Source organism: Macadamia integrifolia, chromosome 3, assembly GCF_013358625.1.
Source record: "Macadamia integrifolia cultivar HAES 741 chromosome 3, SCU_Mint_v3, whole genome shotgun sequence".
In the NCBI taxonomy this organism is placed as follows: domain Eukaryota; kingdom Viridiplantae; phylum Streptophyta; class Magnoliopsida; order Proteales; family Proteaceae; genus Macadamia; species Macadamia integrifolia.
In genome coordinates this window covers 25,880,032-25,891,022 of record NC_056559.1, presented here as the reverse complement: position 1 = coordinate 25,891,022, position 10,991 = coordinate 25,880,032, and the positions used below count along the sequence as shown (strand labels likewise).

General features: G+C 34.1%; 1 protein-coding gene across 1 annotated transcript; it reads right to left on the bottom strand.

Annotated features, from left to right (window-relative positions):
* Positions 1-7,340: 7,340 nt before the first annotated feature.
* On the bottom strand, positions 7,341-8,438 carry LOC122072944 (LOB domain-containing protein 29-like). Its single transcript, XM_042637387.1, has 2 exons — positions 8,160-8,438; positions 7,341-7,999 (listed from the first exon to the last, which is right to left on the bottom strand). Exons 1-2 carry the CDS (start codon positions 8,436-8,438, stop codon positions 7,604-7,606), a joined length of 675 nt encoding a protein of 224 aa, XP_042493321.1. The 3' UTR covers positions 7,341-7,603.
* Between the last annotated feature and the right edge of the window lie 2,553 nt (positions 8,439-10,991).

Here is a 10,991-nt window from a genome sequence, read left to right as displayed (position 1 = left end):
TCTCTCTCTCTCTCTCTCTCTCTCTCTCTCAAGACTCTAATACTTGTGTTCATTAATTAGCTTTAAAATTGTGTGAAACTTTAGCATTTGTCCACAATCAGATCAATAATGGTGTCACTTTATTCATTTACCATACTCAATGTTACCAATGAACCATCTTGTATGAAAGAGAGACAGATAAAAAAAGAAAAACCCATGTTAGTTAGGCAGACTTTTTGACTCATTGTTTTGTTTCTCCCCAGAAGATATTAAATTAAGATGCACGGTTAAGGAGTTCTTTACCTGATGTAGATGAACAATAACAACTTTCTTCCCTGTCCTCTATCCCAATGAAATCAAGTTTCAATTGCAATTCCGAGGTTAGTGAATTTTTTCTTTCCTTCTTTCCTAACAAAGGTGTTGGGATCTCCAATCTGTAAACAGCTAAATGATGACTAAAAATTTTGATGCTTTTGACATGAGGGGCTTTGATAACATTAATTATAATAAAATAGTAATTTAATATCACTTCTAAGTTCTAAGAGCCCTCACTTGAAGACTCTTTGTGGAATGGATTAGATTTAACTGCTATCATTGTAGTCCCTTGACTTGAATATTAGGTGGACCCACCTCACTAGTTTCTATGTAGTAGAAGTAGGTTTACCTAATAAACTTAAGCATGCTTAGTAATGGCTTTCACTGCCCTATGAACTTGTAATCAGTTAAATAGACAAAATGTTTGCTTGATTGGATACACAGTGGAAACAATCAAGTTTTAGTAGTTTTTGCTAATCAAGCAACAACTAAGGCTCTAATCCAAATCCTGCATTGGATTCAAGATCAACAATTAAGTTTATTGAGACGTAGGGTAGCCTCCCTGTCTTAGTAATCAGAAGCATCAGACAGAGTAGCCAATGTAGAAGGTATTTTTTGGGTGAAAAATGTTTGAAGTCCTTGTGCTTGGATAAATAGCATGGCTAGAGAAAAGGAATATAGGATTTTCTGTGATCCGAATCTTCTACTTGGATCACACAGGTTAGAAAAATTGCTATTTTAGTAAAGAGAGATCTACCCAAAATATTATTACTTGTCAAATGCCTGTATAAACAATACAGTGATGATCTATTTCATTCTGTATTGGATTAGTTACTCAGAAGCATCAAATAGAATAGAGTAGCCAATTTCAATATCTATCTTCTTAGCTACATTTTAATTAGGACTAGGACACTAGGTTTAAGTGTTTGGACAATAGGATGCCTAGAGAAAAAAGGGGTTTTAACATTTTCTGTAGGATGGTTGGAGTGAAACATGATCCAAATCTTCTTGGATAACAAGAGAACAATTCTTTCTAGAAAGAAAGATCTACATAAGTTTGCCATAATATTATTATTCAATTCCTTATCAAAGGCATGTATAAACAATACAGGGATCCCTTCCATGGATAAGTAACTCAGAAGCATCAAATAGAATACAGTAGCCAATGCCAGTAAGTATCTTCTTAGCTACATTTTAATTAGGATTAGGACACTAGGTCCTAGTGTTTGGACAATAGCATGGCTAGAGAAAAGCCATAAAAAGAAAGCTTATGTAGAGTAGCAGGATTGAGCATGATCCAAATCTTCTACTCAGATGACAAAAATATATAATTATTCAATCTCTTATCAAATGCATCAATAAACAATACACTAATCCATTCGTGATCCAATTTTTTCCGTATTCGATGAGTTAAGGAAGAAAAACAGGGCCAAGCAACGTGCTTAGATCTACAAAGCTTCATTAAAAGAATAGAGAAAACAATGTAAAGAATGAGGGAGGACTGGTCAAGATAACGATTGTTTGTGATAAATAATTAAGTTTGGACAGTCTGTGTTTATAAACTATTCCAAAGCTCCTTAATTCCTGATCTTTAAGTTATTTTCTGAACTTCCAAGTTGCTAAAATACATTGAATGTTAGGAGCTCCAAGTTTGAACACATATGTACAATGTATTAAATCAAATTCTAAGTTAAACCCAGCTGTGTCATAAAAATCTAAGGTGTACCCAATCTTGTCCCGTGGCGTATAACAGTTTCTAACCCGAAAAAGGGCTCGTTAAATATAATTAGATTAATTAACGGAGAGGAGGAAGATGTTTACTTTTTGGAGTCATTGATTGAAATAATTCGGCAACTATACTCTGCTATTGATAAGAATTGTTAGAACAATTAATTAAGATAGTGTTTGGATGATCTTGACTTGGACTAGAGTGTTTATATTAGATAAATCCTTAATTGAATTGAAATAAGAAGCCAAAGAAAAAAGGACAAAGGAAAAGGAGAGAACTTTAGATAAAAGGAGAGAGCTGAACATGAGAAAAAAAGAGTTTCCCATGTTCCCATGTTCAAAAGAGAAGTGATGCTTGTGAGTGTGCTTTAGAAGGTAAGTAGTGCATGTTTGTGTGTTTGAATGAATGTGACAAAACACTTTGAAGTTTGTACTGTTTCAACTTTGAAGGTTGAAGCCACACCCCTCTCTCTCTCTCTCTCTCTCTCTCTCTCTCTCTCTCTCTCTCTCTCTCTCTTTCTTCTTCTTCTTTTATAAGTTCAGAAAAGAAAAAAATTGAAAGCAGTGGGGTGTGTTACTACTTTCTATTAGGGAATTTAAAATGAAGGAAATGAGAGAAATGGTTGGACTTAGTGTGGGGAAAAGCATGAAAGTTTGGGTGGAGTGAAGAAGGACGTCTCTTTGTCTGCAAGCGTGGGGTATGATCTAAGACCATCCATATTCAACAAAACTGGGGTCTGGTGCTGTTATCCTTCCATGGTTTCCTTATCATTTTCGGAAAAGCAGAGAAGGCAGAGAGAGAGAGAGAGAGAGGGGCCTGGGCTTTCTTCTTTAATGAAGTGAGAGAGTTATGACAGGAGAGAAGTGCTTCTTTGACACAGTGAGGGCCATCCACTTGCGTGGTGTTAAATGGAGACACAACAGCAGAAGTATAGCGAGAGAGAGCCCCAGTTTGCTTAGAAAAGATAACTATATTTCCCATTGAAAAGGTTGGCTTTATTGAGCTTTTGAGTTGAATATGAACTGTAAATGTCTTTGTTAGAGGACCATGGAGGGATGATCAAATGGGAAAACTAATGGGGAAGAGATAGGTGTGGTGGGTCCTCTGACCATTGACCAGAGGAAGAAGTACAGAACAGGTTTGTCAGAGACTTCAAATTGGATCATGTCACTAAACCCACTTCATTATTGTGTTTTGAACTTCGAGGGTGAGTGATTGGTTACCCAATTCAATAAGAGTAAGGTGCTCCTCATGTAATCCCACTCGAACAGGAACTCACCCACCCACTTTGTTCCTTTTGTCTTGTGGTGATTCTTCCAAAGTTCCAATCAGATGGTTAGGAAATCATTAACTGCCTCATGGAGTCCATGGTGGGCCCACTTTACTGATTACTGTTGAATTGAAATACAGATCAGATTCTGGACATCATCTATTGGGGTTCGGTTGTTGGAACTTAAAGGCCTTGCATCTTAAAAACAGGGAAAATCTACCCTAATTAGCTTTTTTTTTTTTTTTTTTTTTTTGGGGGGGGGTTGGGTGGGCGGGGAGGGGAAAGGAATCTACCCTAATTAGTTGGTTGAAAGGAGTTGTGAAAGATGGGTTAAGAAGTAGTACCCATGGGCTTTTAAGGTCTGATTTGATTGGGACTACTCCTATAGGCTGGATCTTAGGTCCAATAGTTTGTCTTGGACTTTGGCTGTGTCCTTAAGGCCTAGTGGTAATGGTCTCACCATTCTTTTAAGTTAGTCCAACAAGCCCATGTACTCTCTGCCTCCCCTTAGGTTACGTTTGGTTGCAATGAGATTTTAAATGGAAGGGAAGTGAAATTTTCATACTTTAAAAAGAAATGTTTATAGTCATTACCCATATGATTGTATAAACTACTTTATTTTTTAACCATAATTAGTAATAATGTATTTTACATGTAATTTTTACTTTACATATTATAGCAAAAGGTTTTGGATGCAAAGTAAAGTGAAATTTTATAACTAAATTATTTGAAGTTTATGTTAAAGTCACATGGGTAATGATTACATATATTTCTTCTTTAAGTATGAAAATTTCACTTTCCTTTCTTTTTATTCCCCTTAAAACCAAACATAGCCTTAAGAAAAACAAACAAAATTCTTAGTTTATTGTACTAACATATGAATTAATACTTAAATGATTAGATTGTGTACTGTACAACATACAATCATATATATATATATATATATGCATGTGAGTAGGAGTTGCTGATCCCAACTATCCATTTATATATGAATGCCCATGGGCAACCACATGTCAGCATTTTTGTAGCCTACCTTGGCCATTTGACCCACCATTTCTTGGACTTTTCTCCTTGTATTGTCATTTTAAGTTTCTAATTTTTTTTTTTTTTTTTTTTTTTGTTAAAAGATCAGCAAATGATTCTACTATAGAAAAGTTTCTAAATTTACAAATATAAGCAACAAAGAAAATGGTTATTTTGCCACATGGCAAAGCACTTTTAGGCTGAAAGTTGTTACATGACTATGAGGTGACCCTGTCAGCTCCCAACTAAGCTGCTGCTTTGAGGAAGACTCATGACCTACATTTCTTTGGTAGGTGAATCATAGAAAATATAACCAAAAGGGTTTTATTTTAATTTCATTGCCGAGGTGAGGGCCGTGATGAGGCCAAAGCTTCCACATTTTGCATCATTGGCTTGATTATGATACATTACTCAATTAATGTATAATATTGTAAGGGACAAGGCTCTTGAACATACTTCCTCACATAAAATATTTATTATTTTTTCTCTCCTTTTGAAAGAATGAATAAAAAAAATATCCATATAAGGACACGTTGTCTACGCCTCATGTTCAAACAGCCCTTCCCAATATTGTAATTACTTGAGATAAAATGACTCATGAAATATTAGATGTCTTTGTCATCAATGTAGTAACATATAAGTCATCAATTTGTCAAAAGTAGAATTGCTAATGCATTTTAACATTTTCAATGTAGTTTCTTGGCATTTTCATCCACATCTTAGATTTTCTTTATTTTCATGATATTTTCCAGAATTAATTTTGTTGACAAATTCCTCCATAGTTGTATGCATATCCAGTCTTAATAGTGTCCTTGAGTTAATTGGGATAAGATTCCCCTTATAAATTTAAGGAGAGGACGAAAATATAAGCCCCCCAATACTAGTACAATTATTTTGTTTGGTTCTGTAGTGCAAAGAGATTGGCACTAAATATAAAATATGCTAATTCATTTCAGCTTATAAGATTTTTTTTTTTTTTTTTGGCTGCAAGATATGCCCAAAAATTGTTTAATTTACTGATACTTTCATGGATATTGATGCTAGTCACTTACTAGTTATCAAAACCCATCATATAACACACTAATGTAACCTTATTAGAGAAACCCATGTAATCTATATCAATTGCCTATGTGGGTAGATTATTCATTTTTTTCCTTGGAAACAGTTATGCATAGACCACATTGGCTAAGCATGGAAACCTTATTGAAGTGTGGAAATGAAGCAATCTTAAAAACACATCACAAAGTTTCAGTGTCTTCAAGAAGAGTATAAGTACAGACCATGAACTGAAATCATCTTGGTTGCTCCTCAATATCTGATTTTTTATAGAGTGGTATTAAAAAATGAGGAACTTCAAGCTAATGGAAGAAAATACAAGAAGATCATTAGAAAAATATGCATTATTGAATAAATTAATTATCTTGTACAATTGTAAGGGCAGGAGGTTGCAGATGATCATCCTAGAATTGTAGAAATCATCCACATAAATAGATGAAAATCATGGATAGAAATTTACAGTAAGAGAGACTAGAGACTCAAGGTGAATTCAGAAAATTTCTTTCGATGTTTACATTCCAAAAATGAATTTAAGGATTCATTGAGAAAGTAGAAATAAAATCTAACATTTCATAAGTGGAAGCACAATTCTTGGGCAATTTTTTTTTTTTCCTCTTCTCTCCTTTGGCATTTGTTGCTGTGTAAATCTTCTTTGTTTTCATTTTTTTTTTTTGGGCTAAAAAAAATATAATCAAAGTCTCTTATGTTAGTTCCAAATCCATCTTCTTGTAAATATGGTGTTTGCCTTTCCTAGCTATTTCATTATGAATAGCTTCATTAATCCTAATTTTCATCACAATTGTAGTCTAATCACAATAATTTTTACCTGTATTCTGAGGCCGTAAGCAACCTCTTTTTTTTCATCTTACCATGATCCACTTGACCTACAACTTTAAGCCAACTCCATTTTTTTGCCATCCTACTTCAGCTCTAATATTTTTTAAAGTCCACAACATTTTTTTTATACCCCACCCCCATCTTAATTTCATTCAGATACTTTGGTCATTGAACTTCGAGGCTAAAGCACAAAGGTACAAGTCATGGAGCTATATTTTGGACTTGAATATACCAAAGAGGCAACAATTTTTATTATAGGTCAGGCTACACAAAGAAAAACCCTTGATAACAAATTGGTTGTCCTTGATATTATTCACTATCTCCAACCATTGTCTAAAATAAGGCATCTAATAACTTTTAACAACTGAAATTAAAATAATTATAATTCTATTATTTTCATCCGGGATTCATGTTTAAGCCTTCATTGCTGAAGCTCTTTCTTACAATCAAAAGAAACAAAGAATGGATGAGGTGGTCCTTGCTAAGATCCAGTGGCTTGGATTTGATGGTAGGAAGGAGAATGATGGCAATAGTGATAAAATAATAATAATAATAATAATAATAATAATAATAATAATAATAATAATAATAAGATTCCATCCATCTAATTACCTGATGATTGTTGGAAAGTTTTAGTAATATGTAAGTTTTGTGGTAATTGTGTCAAGTATTGGCCAACAAATAATTATCAATGACTGAAGAATATGAACCTTCTACTTACGATCACAATGAAATCCCAATAGAAAATCCTTAAATTCTAAAATGGGAATAAAAGGAATGATTCTTTCCTACAATATCTTAATTGAATTCTTTTTCCATGAACTGTACTTCATAAGAGAAGAAAGGTACAGCATTGTCAGGTTAGTAGTATATTGTTGCAGCATGTGGAAGCTTTTCATATCATTATAACAAATGTGTGTATATATATATATATATATATATTAGTAAAATAGTGAGAACAATTTAATTAAAATTCAATTATTTTAAATTGAAATTTTGATTACGGAAAGATCACAACTAAATTATTAAGTTTATGAAGGGAAAGTAACAATATTAGCAAGCTACCTAGCTAGGTCTCTACTAGGGTTTAGAATCTTAGGTTTAATTCAGTCAATTAATTAAGCTAATCACCAAGAACAAAATCAGTTTTCTCCATTGTTTTTACTTAACAACAGGTTGAACTATTATTTTATCCATTACCAAATACTTATACACGAGATCTCTAACATATATAGAGTAGACTATAGGGTGAACCTAACAGTATATATAAGCTTTTCTAGGGATCCTAGATTAGCTTATTTATAGCAGCAAAGTCCACATTTAGAAGTATCTATAGTCACACTTCAAAATTGATCATCCACACCCATTTGGCTAATCAGGTTAGCTCCACCATGTCATGAACTTTGATGATAGGAGAAAGCAACTGATTGAAGATCTTCTGTGTCTTGAAAAGCCCACTTCCTGTTGTTATTTTGCATGTCAAGAGAAGCCATGGGATGAGATGGGTCTTCATGAAAACCAGTGAAAGAGAGGTTCTCTTCAGGCATGACAGGATTGTTATAATCACCCATAGAGTTAGGATCCATGAACCCATTGTTGTAGTTAAACATGGTTGGATTCTGATGATGGAATTGAGATGGCATCCTTGATTCTTCTAAATGAAGTAATCCTTGGACATCTTGTGGATATGAAGGAAATTGAGGACTTGAAGTGGTAGAGACATTACTAACAAGGCTGCTTTGTGCTGCTTGTGCTTTGAGAGACATCAACTGTGCCTGTAAATTCACAACCTGCATGATTTAAAGCAAAAATTTAAGAGATGGGTTTGTTACAGACTTGGGTAGAACTCATCCTTAAAAGCTAACTATTAAGGAGAGATTCCTCGCCTAAGTCCTTATATGCCTTCACATCGGGCTATTCACATTCAATGGTTAACAAGATGAACTAAACCTGTTGTTGAAGCGCGAAAATGTAAGAAACACAACCATAGATGGGATCTTGAAGTCTTGCTTGAGCTTCATATGAGATTGTAACTGCAGCTTCACAACGATCAGTGACTGGAAGGTGTGCTAGAAGCTTTGAAACATTGCTTGCTCCAAACACCTTATGGATTGCAGCGAAGTGTGTTGCACCATGTTCATGGCAGAAATATGGAGCAAATACACAACCCTTAACACACTTCCTCCTCAAGAACTTGCAGGCTCCACAAGGAGATCCTAAACCTGTCATTTTTTGGTGATTTTTCTGCAAGTGTAAGGACCATCCCAAATGTTTATAAACTCTAGACGAGAAGAAGGTGGATCATATTATAATCAATACTTAATTACACTTGGTCTCCTTAATGGGCTACAAATTTCATTTGTTTTCTGTACAAAAATCTCTTTCATCCATCTTAAATTTTTATATACATACAAGATTCCATTAAAATTTAGATCCTTATAACGACAAAAGAACTAACATAAACCAAACCTCCTTATAATGACAAAATAGTTTACATAAACCAAACCCATCTCTATGTGTTTGATCATTAGAATGTGACTTGCACTTTTATTTTTATACCTGATAGATACATTGCTCCTTACAGTGATAAGTTAAAGTCCATTTAGTTGTAGAAGGTTGTTCCTTGAACACCATGAGTTTACACAACACAAAGTAGCTGCTGCGATTAGCATCTAAAAAGAAAAATGGCAATTCATTGTTACTGTAGCAAAACCCTAGAATTTGACAATGTTCGGGGTATAATGTCTTGTATTCCATTGGTAGCATTTGTGGATGATTTCGAAGGGTTTGAAATCTTTAGGGCTATATGGGTAATTTGGTAAAATTTTAGGCCTCAAGGCCCGGATCCATGTAGTTGAACTGACCCCATTAAGTTCCGATAAGACTAAGTTTGTTGTTCGTTATTGTTTAGGTATTTCAATAAACTACCTGTACGTATAGAGTTTCAATATAAATTTGTAGCGAGGGTTATTATATTGTAATCAATCTAAGAGAGGTGTGAGAACAAGCAATTGTAGCTCAATTCTCCATTGATAGTGAAGCAAATCTCATCTCACCATGGATGTAGGCAGTCTTGCCTAATCATATAAATAATTTTATATTGTGTGATTGTTTGTATGTAATTTTCATTCTTTTCTGCATTCTTTTAGGTTTTTTGTTTTCTATGGACAAATCAAGGAACAGATTATCTAAATTTTGATGACTCTAGTTGTTCAAAACCAAAACCAGATCTGAACCGAATAACCGAACCAAATAGAATTTGGTTACAATCCAGAACTGAGAACAGTGCAAGACTTGGTTACTTTTTTATTCCAGCATAGAAATTGTCGGTTAGAACCAAAATGGATCCGAATTTGGGTACCAATATTTTATAGTATATTAATTTATTATAATACTAATATATTATAATCAGAACCGAATAGGACCCGAAACCGAAAAGGTTCGATATGAGTACCAGTTTTCAAAATCAAGACGAGACTTTGATTTCAGATCACACCAACACTCCCTAAAACCGAACCAAATACCTGATTCCAAACCGATTTACAACCTTGGGTTATGCTACTTAAACTGGTTCTCTCATATGAAAATAGCAATCTGAACCATCAAATAATACTTAACTCAAAACAATTAGGCAGTGTTTGGTTGTCAACCTGGAATAAAATGTTTTCACATGGCATGTTAGTGCACATACTCTTCACCACAATCATGGACACATTTCCATTCCTTTTCAATATAGTGAGCACACATTTTCCATTAATGACCAAGATGGGAATTAATATAATAGAATGGAATCATATCTTCCAAACTTAAAAGTCTGAAACTACAGGTCAACCAAAATAATGGTTCACTCCAGGACAGCTAAGATTATCTCATTGAGTTGATTCTCTTGTTTGAAAGATCTTTGAATGACCAATTGAATGGTTCCATGGTCATGTCATTTATAAACAGTAATGTATAGTGTATGGTATATAATACTTAATTTCTCAAACTACAGGTCATCCCCATTAATGTAAATGTAAAATTATGATCTTATTAGAACAAGCATATTCCAAATGCAAATGAAACAAAAGATAGTGCCATTGGAATAAAACACTTGGATCCAAAGGAAAGTACAAAACACACAAAGAAACAGGAAGGGGAGAGGGTGAAAGAGACTACTTTTTCCTCTTTTATTTGTTTTAGTGTTTCAGATTAGTCACAACTTGTCTAGCAATAACCTTATAATTATCATTAACTAATCTGATAGACAATCATTAATCACTTTCAATCACTTCCTTGTGTATCACAATGGCAACAACATGTAGACCATGGCTATATGTGCACTTAGGTCCCACCCCCACCCCCCCCCCCCCAAAACCCTAATCATAACAACACAACAAAACCTCTTAACTCTTTGATAACCCTAAAGTAATTCATCTAAGACTTAAGTTTCCCAATGAAGCAAGAAATGGGTTATGACTATATATGGATGATGAGTGGGCTATAGCCTACATGTCTCATTGGATGTTGGATTTCAGTCATGTATACTTGTTGGCCACTTAACCATGAAGGGGAGAGTGTTCTTGGGGACAGGAAGGCAATTAAGTTAATTAATGGTGAGTATTTTATTATAATTCCTTGGACAATAATGTGGAGGTTCTACTAATCTTGCAAGAACACATTCAAATCTCATTTGTTTATCTTTCTTAAAATATTAAACCTCCCTAGAAAACCTTTTTTATCCTTCCAATGTGACTTTGATTGGATCTTTTAACCGACCAATCCTGAACTTTTTCATCCTCT

Coding starts and splice junctions, on each gene's coding strand:
- LOC122072944 (XM_042637387.1), bottom strand. CDS start 8,438: ATGACAGGTTTAGGATCTCCTTGTGGAGCCTGCAAGTTCTTGAGGAGG. Junction 8,000..8,159: donor TTTTCGCGCTTCAACAACAG/GTTTAGTTCATC, acceptor TAAATCATGCAG/GTTGTGAATTTACAGGCACA.